The sequence below is a fragment of the Miscanthus floridulus genome, chromosome 2 (genome assembly GCF_019320115.1).
Source record: "Miscanthus floridulus cultivar M001 chromosome 2, ASM1932011v1, whole genome shotgun sequence".
Lineage (NCBI taxonomy): Eukaryota > Viridiplantae > Streptophyta > Magnoliopsida > Poales > Poaceae > Miscanthus > Miscanthus floridulus.
In genome coordinates, this window is record NC_089581.1 from 42,586,286 (window position 1) to 42,606,032 (window position 19,747).

Here is a 19,747-nt window from a genome sequence, read left to right on the forward strand (position 1 = left end):
GTCTTTGCATCTACAACTTCCACCGCCAATTGCCTTAGCCTCCCGTACCCGCATCGCAGCCGCTATCAAGCTCGCATCCACCCCCTCCCAATTGTTCCATGGAGCCATGGTGCAGATCCGATATCACCCCTTAGCGCATGGAGGGCCTCATTCACCGTGGCCTCCTTTGCCCGCTGACCGCCGCCGAGGAGTGGTGGCTACCTAGCAATGAGGACGAGCCGTCGCCGCCCGAAGGTTATGTTGTGTCCTTTGCTCGCTTTCACTAATGGGCATTCACCATCCCCGCCCACAAGTTCCTTCAGGGGCTGCTGGATTACTATAAGGTGGAGTTGCAGCACCTTACTCCCAATGGAGTCCAGCACATTGCGACGTTCGTCGCCCTGTGTAAGGGGTTCTTGGGGATTAGTCCCCACTTCGACCTATGGCGGTATCTTTTCGCCGTCAACCTTTTGAAGAAGCAGGTTGGGAAGTAAGAGCTGAGCGTGCCGGTGGGATGTGCCAGCATTCATCTCCGCAACAACCGGTTGAACGAATACCCATCGATGTGTCTGTCGACCTCCAACAAGGGGTGGCATTCGCATTGGTTTTACGTCAAGGACGACGTTGCCGCCCCCTTGCCAGCATTCTCCGGGCGCATCATCGAAGAGGTCCTAGAGTCATGGAAGTGGAGTGTCCCGAACAAAGCCAAGAAGAAGATCAAGGACCATCTCGCCGCCCTACAAATTATAAAGGAGAGGGGCATGAAGGGATCGGGGATCATCGGTGCCTACCATACGCGGTGGGTGGCGCCACTGATGAGCCACACGCTTCCCCTGTACCTGATGGTGCCCAGAGTGTCACTCGAAGGGACGGCGCTCGTCGACGAAGTGCTCCCTCCTCCAAAGTGGTGTAGCACATCAAGGAGGAGATGGAGCCTTCGAACGACAACACCGACGTTGTCCTTGATTTCGTGTATCCGGTGTCGAGGCATCCCCCAATGCGTCTAGAACCGGGGTTCATCGACTTCGTAAATTCTCTTTCCCCATGTCTCCTTTTTACTCGAATTCCCGATCCCTTGATGCTGACCTTGGGATAGCAGGACCAGCCAAAGAGACTTGTCTTCACGGATAGCCCGGCTCCGCTGCCGAAGGACCCGCTCATGGCGACGGCGAACCGCACTGCGGCCGAGTGGGATAGGAAGACAAAGGAGTTCAAGAGGAAGAAGATGCTATAGAAGCAGCAAGCATGGGAGCGAGGAGAGGAGACAGATAGTGACGACGATGACGACGACAAGGAGTATGACAAGGTAGTTGCCGATATTGAGTGGGGCGACCTAGGAGGCGAGGATGCGCTGATAGGTGCCCACTCATCAATGCAGGGACCCTTCCCATTTCACACGGGGGAAGATGCGGCCGTGAGGCCAAGGGAGGCAGGCCAGACCATTGGCCTATCCTCAGGACCAGTGGGAGCAGATGGATCCACCACCATGCTTGGGGTGTTGGTGGAGGGGGGGTGGCTCCACTGTCGTGTCCCACGAGCTGATATGGGTGGATGGATCTACCGTCGTGCCTGAGGTGTTGACAGAGAGGGGTGGCTCCGCCTCCGTGCCCTTGGAGGCAAGGGAGACGAGCCCCTCTACCCAAGAGCAAGGGGCAAGCTCAAAACGGTCCCGCCCAGATGAATTGGAGTAGGAATCTGGGGGTTTGTCCCTAAAACGTCCCTACCGTCCAACAGCGCTAGCGTAAGTCACTGATTCCTTAGTTTTTTTGTTTTTTTTTGTTTTTTAGTGTGACCTTATGCCTTGTAACTCTTGCAGAGTCTTGAGACGGGCCATTCCTTGGCGCTGGCGCCCAAGAAGAGCGTTGCTCTTCAGGCAGGACGGGCATCGTTGCTCGACGTTGCTCTTGTTTCGGGCAGGAGCGGAGCTGATGTTGTGGCCTCATTGGCTAGACAGGCGTCGCCTGCGGCGGTGCCCGTGCCCTCGGCGGGTCAAGCAGACACCGGGGCTGACAGAGCGCCCTCTGGGGTCGCTGAACAAATGACGGTAGAGGTGATTTCACCGCCTATGTCGGAGCGGATGGAGCTGTCGCTCGCGCTTGCGGCACCCTCTGTGGTGGGCACGACGCCACAAGCTGAGGCCCCAGCATCGCAAGCGGAGGTGGCCACGGCCATGATGAGCCAGGCGCAGCCGGACGTAGCCATGGTGGAGTTCGAGGGAGCGGGGCGATCCATGCCACCGGTGGCCTAGGCGACAGCGCCCGAGGCGGGTTGGACGGAGGGGGATAGGGTCAGAGGGTCCCCGAGCATCGTGGCAGTGGTGGAGAGGACCAGCGGGGTTCACCCTTGACCCTAATGTTGGGGGGGGGCAGCCACTAGCCCACGTGGGGTGAGCCGCTGCTCCAGTGGATGGATCCTCAAGAGCCAACGTCGATTCTTTTCTTGCTCGACTATGCTACCGAGAGCATAGAGCGGGAGAGTCTCGATGAAGGGATCTCGGCTATGATGGATGTCCTGAACCAGACTAGGGGCGTCCTACATGACGTCATCGTTCCTAGTGGCCGGGTATCCGCTTGATATTCCCTCTTGTTTTCTTCTTTCTTTATGTATTTTTGACATTGGTCTTCTTTTCAGTCCCTCATTGCTCGTAGCCGAGAGAAATCCTGGTTCCTCCATGAGCAGAAGGTGGAATGGGACCGCCTCATCAAGGAGGCCTGGCTACACAGAGATGTGAGCGCCTAGCTTGCTGTCGCCCAATAGCAGGAAGCTGAGGTGCGTCGGGACGCGGAGGAAGTCCATGGGAAGTTCTAGGATCTATCGGTGAGGGTGCAACAGGATGAGGAGGCGGCCGCCAGGGTCCAAAAGGAGAGGAATGAGCTACTCCAGAAGGATGCCGAGGCCTACCAATAGGCCATCGACCTCCTAGCTGAGCTAGAGAGGGAGCAGGATCTCAAGCTAGAAGCCAAGGAGAGGTCCGTAGCCCTACAACAGAAGGTGAATCTGGATGTCGAGGTGGTTGCCTAGCTACATAGGGAGCGAGACGAGCTACGCCAGACTGCAGAAAGACTCCGCTTGGAGCGTGGTATGGCCCACGAGGAGCGTGACCAGGCCATCTGAGAGCGCAACGAGGCGCGTCAGGGGGTCAGCTCCCTCCGAGCGGATCTTGGAGACATGGTGGCCCAAAGGCTGGAGGCCGAGAGCATCTCTACCAAGCTAGGCACGGAGCTTGCCGAGGTGCGTGGGATTCTTCAGGCCAAGAGTGATGAGCACGATCTCCTATGCGCTGCCATTGGGGTGGTTTTCGATGACCTAGGGGTGGCGCGGCTGGAGGAAAATGGCTCACTTGTGGCCCATGCCGTAGATATTACAGCGTGGGTGCGCCAGCTTGAGGAGAACGCCTTTCATGCCGGGATCACCCAAGCCTTTGCTATTGCCCACTCTCATTATGACCAGGAAATTAACTTGGAGGTAATGAGCCTCGACTTCGTGCCTGGCTACAAAGCCTCCGAGCTAGATGAGATTGAGAAGGCGGTGACTCCTATTGCACGGAACCTGGCAGACAGGATGAAAGACATAGTTCTCCCCCCAAGGAGGTAGTTAGTCGAATAAGTTTGATAAAACATTTATCTGTAATCTATGGACAAGTGTTGGTACTTTTGTGTCCGAAAATAGATTCGTAATTTTGTTTCGCAATTTTGTTTTGTTTGTTTGATCTTACTTTCTTCCCTTTTGTATTCGAGAAAAAAGGTTTATGCGACCCAACCCTTCCGTTCGTTAAGACCATAGGGCCCTAGGTGTATAAGGTGGAAATTTCAATTATGCTGGTGAGCAAAGTTACCATAGCCATCGGGGCGTGGGTTTTTTGTAGTCTTACCAGGCATGCTCGTTTATCTATTCCCACAAACCTTGCCGCTAACCTTAACGCGAGGAAGAGGTCTGACGCAATGACTGTTTCGAAAAAAGGAGGTGTTCATACCTTTATCAGCCCCTGAGTGAGATCCGACCCCTTGCGGTCGCTGGGGCCAGATGTTACTGGAGACCGAAGTGAGGGTAGCGAACTTACTCTTGTACTCGCACGTACCCCTTACTTAGGATTTTAGAGATTGTTCCATCACCGTGCATTTGGTCTCATTGCTGGCCCGGCCTTCCTCGAGCCCCCGTGCGTGGCGGGGATTCGGTCAAGGGTTGGCTTGTTTTATGACTGTCGCTCCGTTCGTGGTTTTCGCAACTAGAGATGTTGAGGCAACGTCGCCTGCCTTGACGGTGCGAGGGACGCGCTTGATGAGCTTGCTAACGGGGATGTTCAAATGGAATCTGGTCCCGTCGCTCATGATAGGGTCGACAAAGCCCTCGGGTGGCATTCTGTTGTTCCATAACCCACCTTCCAACAGATTCCCCCTCAATGGGGATTCGATGGGCTCGGCTAGAGGTTAGATTAAACTAGAAGGTTGAGATGACCCTATCCGCCTCTATGCGGGTTGGGCAAAGGCCGCTGAGGCTCATCTATGTTTTCTCCTCTGGCTCTTGTTCGACGTGAGGTGGCCTCGGGCCCTTCGTGGGCCAGCCTTCGAACCTCGGTCTCCCGATCTAGGATCTGGTGGCTCGAGGCCCCGAGCCCCTTGGGGTCTGATACGGGTCGACCGTGAGTCATGCGTCACCCCATCCTCGGTTTCTACAACCGGAGAGGCTGAGCTAACGACACTTGCCTTGATGGCTCGAATGTCGTGCTCAATGAGCTCGCTAACGGGCAAGTTCATGTGGAATCCAGGTCTGTCATTCGCTGACGGGGTCGATAGAGCCCTCATGTGGCATCCCACTACTTCTTAACCCGCCTCTCGGCAGATGCCCGAGCCGTTCGATAGGCTCAGGTGGCTCGTTGGCCTCTCCTCGATGGAGATTCTGTGGGTTTGGCTTGAGGTTAGAATCGAACAAGAAAGGTCGAGATGTCCTTGTCCGCTTCTGAGCGAGGTCGGGCAAGGCCGCTGGGGCTCATCTTGGTTTTTCTCCCCTAGCTTTCTTTGACACGAGGTGGCCTTGAGCCCCTGATGGGCCAACCTTCGAACCTCGGTCAGTTGCCGCTCATATCGAGTGAGGCGGGTGCCGCTTCATGACGCGACACAAAGCGTTGAGATGCAATGATTGCATATGCAATGTTTGGATGTATGGGATTAATGTATGATTTAATTGAAATGAAAGCGAGGGTCGGTAATGTTACCTTGGTGGCATGAGCGACGAGAAGCTCTTACCAGACATGTTCGCGCGGGGTTCGGGTCTGACGTTTTGCGATAGGGCCGGCGTGACCTGTACGAGCATCGCAATTTTTCATTTATGTCTCTCGGCGGCGATTCGAGCTGTTCGATTGACTTAGGAAACCTGACAACTTCTCCTTGAAGGAGATTCTGTAGGCGGACCCCTCTGAACCCTTCTCAAGAAGGCGGATGCTAAAGCTTGGGGTGTGGGGAACTGTGAATTCGATTATGCCGGTGAACAAAAACATCGTAGCCGCCGAGGCGTAGGGTCTAGCGGTTCATCTAGTTTTACTCAAGGTTTTACACCCACACCCTGTGTCTCCAGTTTTCAACATAAGGAGGGGTCGGGCGAAGAGGATGTCTAAACAAGTAGACACTCTCGGCAGCCCTCGAGCGTTGTCCGTGCCCCTGCCATTGCTGGGGTCGAAGGCTCGGTAATGAAATTAGGACACAAAGTAAGTAAACAGATGTGCTTATCTTTCGTTGGTCGTTCGTTTATCGTTTTACCTAGGCCGTCCGATCGACCCAGGAGGCCCGTTGGGCCCCCCTTGATAGGGGTTCCGTCATCGGGTCCTTCTAGGTCCTGCCTGGGGAAGCGGAGAGTCGCCTGCATGCGGGTGCGCCTTGTTTCTTGCGCTCAGCGTGTGGTAGTGGCGGGCCAAGCCCGGGCCATGTCCTATTTGACCAGGCATTGTATCATCGAGCAGGGTGCGTCCCATCGGTCAAGGCACATCCCCTCGAATTCCCATTAGCATCGAATTCTCATCTGCATTGAATAGGGGAAGGGAGAGGGTTTTTCGTCCCAACCTTTTGCCTTTCACCCACCTCTACATCTCATCCTTAAATAGGGGGGAGAGGAGTTATCATCCCATTCCTCCGCCTATTCCTGAGCTGCCACTTCTCCTCCTTCTTCCTTTTCACCGAGCGCGTTCGCATGTCACGACGGTTCCTAAGTGAGAGATGGTGACACGAGGGAGAGGAGAACTCATAGATCCGTTCGTGAAACCGAAGCGTGATGTCGAGCTGGAGGTCATCCAATGTAGATGAGATGGTGCTGGCCACCTTCGCCGAGAAGGGGCTGCTTCCACTGAAGGAGGAGGCGTACTGGAGGGTGTCGAGCGTCGTCGGCTTTGTCATTGTCCGCAAGGCCTTCACCAGGATGGACCCATACAGGGGCCTCCTCCGGTGAACCTTCGCCGGACGAGCCTTGTTGGTGGGGAAGCCGCGCAGGACTACGTCGATGGGGGGTTTCAGCCTTGCAGCCACTCAAATCGGCCAGTTCATGAAGTTTGATGAGATGCTAGAGACATCCATCAGTCACAGCGGCCTTTCTTTGGTAGGGAGCGCCCCTAGTCCAGGTGCCGTTATTAGGGTTGCGGCTGATCATGATGGTATAGTCCCTAGATGCCCTGGCGAAGGTGCCACAATTACCGGCGTGGTGCTCGATGTTGCAGACGACGGCACCCTCGAGGATCCCTCGGAGTGGTAGGACGTCGCCGTTGGAGAGCGTGGCGCGGCGACCGTAGTAGTACTTAGAGTAGAAACAGTCAACAGATGTAATCGTTTAATTTGTGGGGAGCCCCTGTGTGAACTGTTTTATGTACTCATGAATACATCAGTCCCTTTTCATGATGAAATCACTTTGTAAGCGATGAATTTGTGCAAAAATGAACATGTTCTCAAATTTCATTATGGCAAACAGCTTTTCAGCTCTTCTCCCTCTTTTTGGCAAAAGAGGTTTAATGCCTTCCGACCCTTCCCATAGTTACGGTCGCAAAAGACTCAGAGTGCGGGTGAGTCAATTCTGATCACGTTGGTGAGCAAAGAGACCGTAGCCGCTGGGGCATGCGCTTCCCACAGTCCTACCAGTTATACTCATATTTTGTGCCCGAAATCCTAGCCCTTAGGACTTACCGTGAGAAAAGAGGAAAAACACAGAGAATGATTGCAAGATAACACATAGAATGTTTTTGCAAGGTAAACGTGCTCATACCAGCCCTCGAGTGAGGTCCGACACCTCACACTTGCAGGGGTCGGATGTCATGAAAGATAAGGGATTTTGATGACAAAACTGATAAGAGAAAGTATGCGTTTATTTAAGGGTAAAAACGACATAGCTGCTCAATGTTCCAGGCGTTGGTGAAGACCTCGTCATCGATGGTTTTCAACTTGTAGGCGCCTGTCGGAGTATTTCTGCGACAACATACGGCACCTCCCAGGGCAGGGAGAGCTTGTGGCGGTCCTTGTTGCTCTGCACAAGGCAGAGAACTAGGTCCCCGAAGCTGAAGGCTCGGTCCTACACCCGTCAGCTGTGGTACCATCGCAGTGCCTGCTGGTACTTGGCCGAACGGAGGAGGGTGACGTTACGAGCTTTGTCTAGCTAGTCCATGGCGTCTTTGTGGGATGCCTCAGCTCCCTGTTCGTCGTATGCTCTGATTCTTGGCACTCCATAGTCGAGGTCGGTTGGAAGGATGGCCTCGGAACTATAGACCATGAAGAAAGGCGTGTAGCTGGTGGCCTGGCTGGGAGTCGTCCTTAGGCTCCAGAGCACCACAGGGAGCTCGGTGACCCAGCGTGCGCCAAACTTGTTCAACCGGTTAAAGATCCTAGGCTTAAGGCCCTATAGGAGCATGTCGTTTGCGCGCTCGACCTGCCCGTTTGTTTAGGGGTGCATGACGGCAGCCTAATCGACCCGGATGTGTTGTTCATCGCAAAATTGAAGGAATTTCTTGCCGGTGAACTGTGTGCCGTTGTCCGTGATGATGGAGTTCGGTACTCCAAAGCGATGGATGATGTCGAGGAAGAATAGCATAGCTTGCTCAGACTTGATCACGGAGATCGGCCGAGCTTCGATCCATTTTGTGAACTTGTCTACGGTGACAAGCAAGTGGGTGTAGCCCCCGGGCACCTTCTTGAGAGGCCCAACCAGATCATGCCCCTAGACCGCGAAGGTCCACGTGATGGGGATCATCTGGAGTGCCTAGGCCAGGAGGTGAGTTTGCCGAACATAGTACTGACACCCTTCGCAGGTGCGTACGATCTGCTCAGCGTCAGCTACTATAGTGGGCTAGTAGAAGCCCTATCAAAATGCATTCCCAACCAAGGTTCTAGGCGTGACGTGGTGACCGCCGATCCCACCGTGGATATCGCTCAGCAAAAGCTTCCCCTATTTGATGGGGATGCAGAGCTGCAGGATCCCGGTGTGGCTTTGTTGGTAGAGTTCGCCTTCTACAAGAACGAAGGATTTGGCGCGATGTGCGAGCCGTCGAGCTTCCGTCTTGTCCATTGGCAGCGTGTCACAGAGGAGGTAGTCGAGGTAGAGCATTCTCTAGTCGACCAGAGGGTCGAGCTCTATCGCTAGATCCTCTTCAAGCTCTATGACCTTGGGGCCAAACGGAGCCGTCGGTTGGTTAGCCCCCGAGGTTGGATCGAATGAACCATCATCGGACCATTCTGACCCTTCATAGGGCATCGATGGCTTGTGTTGGTCGCTGGCGAAGACACCCGTTGGCACCGGCTCTCAACTAGACGCTGCTTTTGCAAGCACGTCTGCCGCCTCGTTGAGGCACCTTGTGATGTGATTGAGTTCGAGGCCGTCGAACTTGTCCTCCAGCCGTCGGACTTCTTGGCAGTACACAACCATCTTGGCGTCATGGCAGCTCGGCTCTTTCATGACTTGGTTGACAACTAGCTAGGAGTCACCCTAGATGTCGAGGCGTCGAATGCCCAACTCGATGGCGATGTGTAGGCCATTGATGAGTGCTTCATACTCAGCCACATTATTGGATGAGGGGAAATGGAAATGGACCATGTACCTCATGCGAACCTTGAGGGGTGATACGAAGACCAGCCCCACATCGGCGCCCTTCTTCATCAGGGATCCGTTGAAGTACATCGTCTAGTACTCTTGATCGGCAACCGCCGATGGTGTTTGGACCTCGGTCCATTTCGTGATGAAGTCAGCCAACACCTGGGACTTGATCACCGTTCGAGAGGCATACGTGAAGCCCTGATCCATCATCTCGAGTGCCCACTTTGTAGTTCTTCCTGTGGCGTCTTGGCTCTGGACAACCTCGCTAAGGGGGAACGACGTCATGACTGTCATGGGGTGTGACTCAAAGTAGTGGCGTAGCTTCCTCTTGGTGATGAGGACGGTGTATAGGAGTTTCTAGATTTAGGAGTAGCGGGTCTTGGAGTCGGATAGTACCTCGCTGATGAAGTACACAGAGCGCTGCACCTTGAGGGCATGCCCCTCTTCCTCCCACTCTACTACCAGGGCGGTACTGACCACTTGCGTGGTGGCCACTATGTATAGCAGGAGGGATTCTCCATTGCTTAGAGGAACTAGGATCGGGGCCCTTGTTAGAAGCAGTTTGACCATGTTAAGTGTCTCTTGGGCCTCGGATGTCCACTCGAAGTGGTTGGCTTTCTTCAAGAGTTGATAAAGGGGAGACCTCGTTTGCCGAGGCATGAGATGAATCGACTGAGTGCGATGAGGCACTCTGTGATTCGCTGAACCCCCTTTATGTTCTAAATTAGGCCCATCCTTGTGATGGCTGAGATTTTCTCCGGGTTGGCTTCGATGCCATGCTTAGAGATGATGAAGCCGAGCAACATGCCCCTCGGGACCCCAAAAACACACTTCTCGGGATTGAGTTTGATGCTATTTGCTCAGAGTTTTGCAAAGGTCTACTCAAGATAGACAACGAGGTGGTCAGCCCATTTGGACTTAACTACGATGTCATCGGCGTAGGCCTCAACAGTCTGCTCGATGAGGTCCCCAAAGTATTTGAGCATAGAGCGCTGGTACGTAGCCCCATCGTTCTTCTGTCCAAATGGCATTGAAACGTAGTAGAACGATCCGAAGGGGGTGATGAAAGACGTCGCGAGCTGGTCAGACTCTTTCATCATGATTTGATGGTAGCCGGAGTACGCATCAAGGAAGCAGAGGGTTTTGCACCTTGAGGTAGAGTCGACTATTTGGTCTATGCGCGGCAAAGGAAATGGATACTTTGGGCATGCCTTATTGAGACCCGTATAGTCAACACATATCCTCCATTTCCCACTCTTCTTTCATACAAGAACGGGATTAGCTAACCACTCTTGGTGGTACACTTCTTTGATGAATCCAGCCGCCGAAAGTTTGGCTATCTCCTCATCGATGGCCCTGTGTTTCTCCTCATCGAAGCGACCCAGGCGTTGCTTCACCGGACTGGAGCCCGGGTGGATCTTCAAGGTATGCTCGGCGACCTCCCTTGGAATGCCTAGCATATCCGAGGGTTTCTACGCAAAGATGTCTTTGTTGTCATGGAGGAAGTCGACGAGCGCGCTTTCCTATTTAGAGAAAAGCGTGGTATCAATGAGTACCATTTTGCCCTTGGAGCTATTGGGATCTATGAGGACTTCCTTAGAGCCCTCTGCTGGTTCGAACGACCCGATCGACCTTTTGGTGTCGGGTGTTTCTTTGGTGACCTCTTCCCTAAGGGTGGCGAGCTCTCCAGAGGCGACGATTGCTGTGGCGTGACCGCAGCACTCGACTTCGCACTCATAGGCGCGCTGGAAGGAGGTGCCGATGGTGATGACCCCATGGGGGCCCGGCATCTTCAGCTTGAGGTATGTACAGTTGGGGATGGTCATGAACTTCGCGTAACATGGACGTCCTAGGATGGCGTGGAAGGTTCCGGGGAACCCAACCACCTCTAAGGTGAGGGTTTCAGTCCGGTAATTGAATTGATCCCTGAAGGTAATGGGCAGATCGATCTGCCCGTGTGGCATGGCCTGCTTCCTGGGCACGATGTCGTGAAAAGGTGCTCGGGTTGGGTGGATGCGTGTTCGGTTGATGCCTATCTTGTCGAGCGTCTTAGCGTACATGATGTTGAGGCCACTGCCTCCATCCATCAGTACTTTGGTGAGTCACTTTGGGCCGATGATCAGGTCGACTACAAGCGGATATCTCCCTGGGTGCGGGACGCTATCCGGAGGGTCGGTCTGATCGAAGGTTATGGCGGACTTAGACCACCGGAGGAAGGCAGGTGTGGCCGGTTCGGTCGTATAGACCTCGCGGTGCGTGACCTTCAGACGACGTTTGGAGTAATAGGCCGCTGATCCTCCAAAGATCATAAGGCAGTAGTTCGGTGTCGGAAAGCCATCGTCCTTTTCCTCGGCGTCGTCTATGGTGGGGGCAGGGTCCTTTCCTTGCTCCCCTTTGTTGGAGCCTCTGGACAGGAACCGCTGCATGAGGCTGCAGTCCTTGAGTAGATGCTTTACCAAGAAGGCGTGGTTCGGGCATGGCCCCTTGAGTAATTTTTTAAAGTAGTTTGGAGTGCTTACCTAGAATGGTTAGCTAAGGAAGTAATCATGACTGCTAATAAAACTTGACTGTAATGATGAACTATTAGTAATGCTTTCCGCAAACAAAAAGAAAACAACAAACCCATATTACCTATCATATTCTTGAGAGTCGGAAAACTATTCCCACTAGTCGGGTAAGTCTTGTGAGTACATTGTGTACTCAGGGTTTATTTTACCCCTGTTGCAGGTGCAGCTTGAGGAGTAGCTCTTGTATGGAGGATTCTTCTGGTGGGCACAGATGGATCCTTGTATCATTTCCGCTAGATGTTTATTTTTATTCCGTTGTTTAATTATCGCACTCTGAACTCTGATATTGTAATAAATAATTTCTAAGAACTCTCGTTGGATGAAATGGACTAAGTATTGTAAGCTCGTACTCATTATTGGATCCTGGATGTAAAACATGAATTGTTTCGAGTTCTTCCTTGGGGTGTGCTCGACGGAACTGTCCGATGTAGCTCACTTTTGAGGTGTTTAGTGTTTAGTGGAAGATGAACGCCTCTGAAAGCGTGTTATTTCGGGCTTACAGGTGCAGCTTGAGGAGTAACTCTTGTATGGAGGATTCTTGTGGTGGGCACAGATGGATCCTTGTATCATTTCCGCTAGATGTTTATTTTTATTCCGTTGTTTAATTATCGCACTCTGAACTCTGATATTGTAATAAATAATTTTCAAGAACTCTCGTTGGATGAAATGAACTAAGTATTGTAAGCTCGTACTTATTATTAGATTCTAGATGTAAAACATGAATTGTTTTGAGTTCTTCCTTGGGGTGTGCTCGACGGAACTGTCCGATGTAGGTTACTTTTGAGCTGCTTAGTGTCTAGTGGAAGATGAGCGTCTCCGAAAACGTGTTATTTTAGGCGGTTCTACCATAGACTAGTTTAAATTATATACTTCCTTGGTCAAAAAAAGAATACAATTCTACAGTACCAATTTAAAGTATCTTAGGTTTGACTAACTATATATAAAAAAGATAAATAGTTATGATACAAAATATGTATCATTAGGTTCTCGTGAGATATAGTTATCCGTCGACAGATTTTATATGGTCAAATATATCATATTCTTTATAAATACAACCCATTAGTAAGTTATAGCACAAATCCTAAAGCACAATCAAACATATAGAAATATGACAGATTTAGTAAAAAAAATCTGTCAATAGATAAATAGTAAAAGTCTATACTCATTTGACGTCATAAACATCAATACTTCTTTCTATGTATTTGGTTAGCCTTTGAGCACTTTAACAAGAATGGACCTATAATTCTATCTTTTTTAGACAGACGTAGTACAATATTTTTTTGGCATTTATTGAAGTATAATCAATACTCACACTGTCCAAAATTGAGTACACTTATTGTCTGACTTAGCATTATATATCTAGAAATACATTTTGTCCGTGTTTTTACCACCAACTTTGTGCGCTCTAGTGGACCAAGAGAGTAGATGAAGCCCACATGTTCTCTCTCTTCTTAAAAATGTTAACGTGTCATCAAAAGTACCTATGGCCACGTTTAGATTGTAAATATTTTCAACCCGATAAATAGTAGCACTTTCGTCTTATTTGGTAAATATTGTCCAATCGTGGACCAACTAGGCTCAAAAGATTCATCTCGTGATTTCCAACTAAACTATGCAATTAGTTATTTTTTTACCTACATTTAATGCTCCATACAAGCGGCTAAAAATTGATGTGATGGAGAGAGAGTGAAAAAACTTGGAATTTAGAGGTGATCTAAACAAGGCCTATATATATATGGTAGTCTATTAAATACAGGTCAAACTTACATGAAACTTGTACCAGGACTGACCAGACTATTTAGAGCAAGGCTAATAATACATCCGGCTTGCCGGCTGTAAGATTTCTTGCAGCCTTCTCTCATCCCACTCATATAGTAGTTGACTCTTTACAGTTAATACATGGCCCACTTGTCTCTCTCACAGACTTTTTTGGTTCTTGTGCCCAAGCCGGCTGTAAGCTTACAGCCCGCTTCTCCTCTCTCTCCTCCCATCTCTCCTCCACCTCAGCATTTAGTCGGCTTACAGCCTGCTATTATACTTGCTCTTATATCACACACAACTTTGGTAACCTCTCTGGAGTAATTACCTAGGTCCAGTCCAACTCTTGATGCAAGAGTTCAATAAAATATTTCGTCTCGTATTCCGATATATGCAAAAGAGCAAAAAAAAAGAGAGAGCAAACTTTCGAATAGATCTAAAAATAATTGCTTTACGGTACACAAAAATCAACACTCGTAGATTTATCGTATCCATGCATGATCTCGTATTCATTGAACCTTATGAATACAACAATAATACAATCCCTACTAGAAAATGGGGCAGCATATTTTGGAATCCCACACACGTTTATTTAGGCGTAGTGACATAAAACGCGAGGACAACGGAGCGATCCACAGACGCGCTACGTACTCCTCAGTACCCTTGAAAATGTCGTCTTTGACTTGACTGTTCGTCTTATTTAAATTTTTTATGTAAATATTATTTATTTTATTATGACTTATTTTATTATTAAAAATATTTTAATAACAATATATTTATTTTATTATTTATATTAAAATTTTAAATAAGACGAACGGAGCATACAAGTAAAAAACGATGCTATGACTGGAACGGAGGAGGGAGTAGTCTGACTGACTAGGGTCACATGGCAATATGGCATGTAGGCCAGGGCGACCCACGGTCTATTCGTTTGGCTGTGGTTTGTCGTAAACGATCGTAAATTTTCAGTTAGAATATTATTTTTTTCTCATACAAACCAGCCAGCAGTACTTATTCACAAACCAGCAACGATACGAAATAGCCAACCGAACCGGCTGCCAAGTGTCAGTGACAAGTCGTCGCTTGCAGTACGTCGAAGAAGTGCGTCTCAGAGGACACAGCTGGATGAGACTTGGTGCGTCGTGCCGGGGGCTCTCCGTGCTTTGGGATAGCAAGCATGCACGCACTTGTTTTACAAAAATCTAGGAGAGCAGAGCACGGTTCGATTATCTAGGTCCAATTGAAGTATAGTAGAACATTAGAACCAACGCAAAACAGCAGATTATCTATAATCTAGTCATTGTAGTAATTTTTACTATGCCAGATTCTCTGTGTCTCGTAGGAGTATGCCTGTTTCACATCCAGTCGTGGAGTGGCCGAGTGAGAGACGCAGACAAGATGGCCATTTGGTTCATTGGTTGCTGGAATCTTTAGGCCTTGTTTAGTTGGCGAAATTTTTTGAGAAATGATACTGTAGTACTTTCGTTGTTATTTGGTAATTAGTGTCTAATTATAGTCTAATTAGGCTTAAAAGATTCGTATCGTGAATTTCGTCTAAACTGTGTAATTAGTTTTATTTTTTATTTATATTTAATGCTTCATACATGCGTCCAAAGATTCGATGTGACGAGAAATCTTAAAAAATTTTGCAAAATTTTAGGAACTAAAGCACTCAATGGTACCCAGGCTCCGTGGGTGCAGCGCGGATGGCCACATGCAGCGTCACGGGCCGGGTGCGGGTGCGGGTGCGGCCAAATCAAGCGTGTCCGGGGAAAGGCACAGATTGCCGGTTTTCTGTGCGTTGCCTGGTCTGCAAATGGACCTCCCAGAGATGGCAAGAGGGGGCCGCTAGCTCGTCGTTGCGGCTCGCTGGTGCTCGCCGTGGCGCACCGCGGCGTCGCTCTTTCTGCGCAGAGGCCGGAGGCGGGCGCGGAGGTTCCGTACGGTGTCGGCATGGTCTGCCTCCACGCGGAAGTGGATGAATCGCGGCGGGTAGATCGGCGACAGGGCCGGCGACGGGCGACGAGCGACTCGCTACGGTGGCGGCGGCAACAACGGCAATGGCGACGGTGATGGCCCGTCGTTGGGCCCGGGGGGCCCACCTGGTTCCGGCCTCCTGAAGCGCGTAAAGCCGTTCTCGTTGGAGCCGTGTCGTCGTGCCCGCTGCAGCCTGCCGAGGATAAGGACACCGCAAAGCAGCTAATCTGTCATGCAGGGCCGGACCGACGGGCTCGAGGAGGTTGCAGGTTCTGGCTCTCCTACGGACGCTGACCTGCCTAGGAGCTTGGCGTGCACGCTGCCTTTCCCCTGTCAGCTCACCTGTCGTCGACCCCAACCGGCCAACCCCATGCTCGATGAGGCAGCACTGGGAAAGTGGGAACTATTGCCCCTCCGTGGTCTGACAGTCTAGGGATTCTTGGTCTGCGCCTTGCACCGCTAAGAACTTTACTCTTAATGAAAAACTTGTTCCCCGGCGCATGTTTGCGAAAAAAATCAATTGTGTCTGCCAGACCTGGCTCTCGGTGTGCATAGCCTGTACAGTGTAAGATACCCACGCGTCTTAGACTATCTCCGACGAGAAAGATCCATTCCAAAGACCCATTCCGGAATTTGGGTGATGCACAGTGAATGAGTGTCATACCCAAATTCCTCCGTTTCCAACGGCGAAGGCAAATATCTTCGGTCCTCTCTCCCACGCGGGCATGGCGACGGCGACGACGTGGGGCGACGGCGCGCTCTGGCGCTGGCGCGGCGCCCGGATCCGGCCCCCCTCCCTCTCCTTCTTCCCCGAGCCCGGCGGAGCTCGCGCCCGCGTCCGGCCCCCCTCCCTCTCCTTCTCCTTCTTCGCGCCCGCGGTTCGGCGGAGCGTCTGGCGGAGGTCGCGCCCGGCCGAGCTCGCGCCCGCGCCGGCGGATCTCGCGCCCGCGGCTCGGCGGAGCTCGCCCCCGCGGCTCGGCGGAGCTCGGCGGAGCTCGCCCCCGTGGCTCGGCGGAACTCGCCCCCGCGGCCCGGCCGAGGTCGCGCCCGGATCCGGCCCCCCTCCCTCTCATTCTTCCCCGAGCCCGGCGGAGCTCGCGCCCGCGTCCGGCCCCTCCCTCTCCTTCTCCTTCTTCGCGCCCGCGGTTCGGCGGAGGTCGCGCCCGGCCGATCTCGCGCCCGTGGCTCGGCGGAGCTCGCCCCCGCGGCCCGGCCGAGCTCGCGCCGGGATCCAGCCCCCCTCCCTATCCTTCTTCTTCCCCGAGCCCGGCGGAGCTCGCGCCCGCGTCCGGTCCCCCTCCCTCTCCTTCTCCTTCTTCGCACCCGCGGCTCGGCGGAGCTCGCGTCCGGCGGAGCTCGCGCCCGGCGGAGCTCGCCCTCGCGGCCCGGCCAAGCTCGCGCCCGCGCCGGCGGATCTCGCACCCGCGGCTCGGCGGAGCTCGCGCCCGGCGGAGCTCTTGCATCGTCTTGCCCCGACGGCCGCGCCCTGCCCCGACGGCTCCCACCATTTGCGTCGTCTCTCTTCGAAACGCATATTTGCCTTACCAATCGCAGAGGACCCAGAATGGGTAGCTGGTTTCGGTCCTCTGTTGGAGGAGTGTTTTGGTACCCAAAAACACCGTGCCGAACGCATTTTTGCGTTTAGGTCGTTCGTTGGAGACAGTCTTAGGTACACGCTCATCCTAATACATGCAGCCAAACGACACCACCTTCTAACTGCTTATACAACCTCAGCTTTCAGTCAACTAAACATAAACTTAGTTCAATTTGCATCACACCAGCTAAACACTCTTCTCACTACTCTAGATCGGCACAGCATTTTAACTGCCGAATTTTGAAGCGACGTAACCAAAATAGGACCAAAATAGCAGCGATGGGGTTCACATCCAAACCGGCACAACCAAACTGAAGGTTGAATCTGCAATAGTATCTTTTCTAAAATATGATACTCATAGCCTACACACCACCTCTGGAAATATACAATATAGATAGCCCCCATCTAGCAACTAAACATATCCTAGGAGTATATCTTGTGGTGACAATATAGATAGCCCCCATCTAGCAACTAAACATATCCTAGGAGTATATCTTGTGGTGTCACACTCACAGCACATCAATACCATCGAAACCAACCCATCAAATCCCTTGTGTTCTACCTTTTAAAAAAATCCATTTTAAATTTGCATCTATGAATTATCATCATGGTCTGATTTTTCTCATTAAACTCTAAGACCGGACATCTTACTCCCTAATAAGTTCTCAAAACCATTCAAATTACCTCCCTAACCTAGATTGAAGTAGTTTAGGCGGTTTCAGCCTTTTTTAGTTAATAAAAATATGATAAATACATGATAAGATTTTTAAGCCACAAGAAATGTTTTGTCGGTGTTTCATAGCACCAACTAGTAATTTAAGAGCCATGTGTCGAGTTCGAATGGCTTATCACTTAGAGACTCAAGGGACTAATTATATTAGTTCGGACAATAAGCACTACATCCAGCAGCTATTGGTTCGTAATCCTAAGCACGAGTCATGAGTGCTCTATGTTTGCGACAGGGGTTACAAATGAGAGTGAAAAGAGTTGAAGATTTTGTGGGTGTGACTAAGGCTGTGTTTGGTTCCGAGGACGGGATGGGACGGGGCGATCCCAGTTTGTGCGATGTTTGGTTACGAGTCGGAGAGAACAAGGACATCCCATCCACTGAATAATCCTGGCATATTCGTGAAAAATGGGAGCGACCCCGTCCCCAAAAAAAGCACGGACGGGGACGTTCCACTTCAACGCCGTGGAGTCGCCATCTCTGGCTGATTCGTCTTCCTCTCCTCCAGTGAGCGCCATGCTTCTTCTTCCTCTCCTCTGTTCTAACCGCGGACGGGCATAGCGACGCGAGCGGATGCGGTGGCGGCGTCCGGATCCGGCGCCGGCGGTCAAGCTCCGCTCGGCTCCCGCACGAGCGAGCGAGCTCGACCCGACGAATAGGGGAGGGCGGTGCCGGGGGCCGCGGCGGCATGCTCCCGCTCGCTGGGCTTAGGGCCGCGGCGGCGTGCTCCCGCACGCTGGCTTGGGGTGCGGCGGCGAGCTCGCCCGCTGGGTCCGGGAGCGGCGGCACGTGTGCGTCCGAGCGCTGAGGCGGGTGCGGCAGCGTGCGCGAAGCCATGGAGGCTGCGATGCGATGCCGTCAGCTCGTGGCCCGTGGGGAGTTGGGAGGATTTTTTTATATAATAAAAAGAATTATTCCTAAAAAATACAATAAAAATTGACATGGAGGTCTCACTGAACAGAGCTAACGGCGTCAAATTGACTATCCAACCCATTCCTATTTATCCTTTTAACCAAACACAAAATGGGTCGATCTTGTCCCATGTCAACCAAACAAAAAATAGAACCGTCCCATCTCAGAAATCAGAGACGGAACCATCCCACTCCACCTTGACTCTCAACCAAATGCTACCTGATCGTGACAATTTGTACAACAATCTCATTCTCGTAGCACATTACACTCCTATAATTTGTTCATTGCTCTATACATCAAACTGCAACAATGTCATGCCCTTGTGCTTGTGCTGCAGAGACTTTCAGCACAAGTTCTTCAAGCCCTCTAACACAAGCCACCTGGTACTTTCAGTTTCAATCTCGCCATTCGATTTAGCTAGTAGGTTCCTCTCTAGTTTCATCAGGAACACCTGAAAACATAAAAGGGAAACACCCAAGTTTCAGTATTTAGTCTAGATATATCAGATATGACACAATGTAACATGAGAGAGTTGCAATTTCGGGACTGTAATTTTAGCTAAGGCAAAAGCTGAATTACTGTCCAGTCTTTGAGCACTGACAAGAAAATTCAGTTTCGGTTATTCACCAATACAGGTACTATACACTTTAAATATCTAGACTGCAATTCAGTCTTAGCACTGACAAGAAAATTCAGTTTCGGTTATTCACCAATACAGGTACTATACGCTTTAAATATCTAGACTGCAATTCAGTTTTAGCACTGACAAGAAAATTCAGTTCTGGCCAACGTTCTGCACATTGCTAGCTGTTGCTATCTGAAACCTCGTCCTTTTCTTATATATGTTCAACCATGATCAGAATATCCATTACAAAATTGCCATCTGGGCCTTGTTTAGATCACCTCCAAATTCCAAGTTTTTTCACTCTTTCTTCATCACATCAATTTTTAGCCGTTTACATGGAGCATTAAATGTAGGTAAAAAAAATAACTAATTGCACAGTTTAGTTGGAAATCACGAGATAAATCTTTTGAGCTTAGTTGGTCCACGATTGGACAATATTTACCAAATAAGACGAAAGCGCTACTATTCATCGGGTTGCAATTTTTTACAATCTAAACATGGCCCTGGCTTCTTGTTAGAAACATGTTTCCAAGTCCATTCAAGTTTCATCA

At 51.1% G+C, this 19,747-nt stretch overlaps 1 protein-coding gene across 1 annotated transcript; it reads left to right on the forward strand.

Annotated features, from left to right (window-relative positions):
- Window positions 1–16,063: 16,063 nt before the first annotated feature.
- Window positions 16,064–17,054, forward strand: LOC136536413 (uncharacterized). The gene is made up of 2 exons (XM_066528720.1): window positions 16,064–16,906; window positions 17,034–17,054. The coding sequence occupies exons 1-2, from the start codon at window positions 16,064–16,066 to the stop codon at window positions 17,052–17,054; spliced, it is 864 nt and encodes a 287-aa protein (XP_066384817.1).
- The last annotated feature ends 2,693 nt before the right edge of the window (window positions 17,055–19,747 follow it).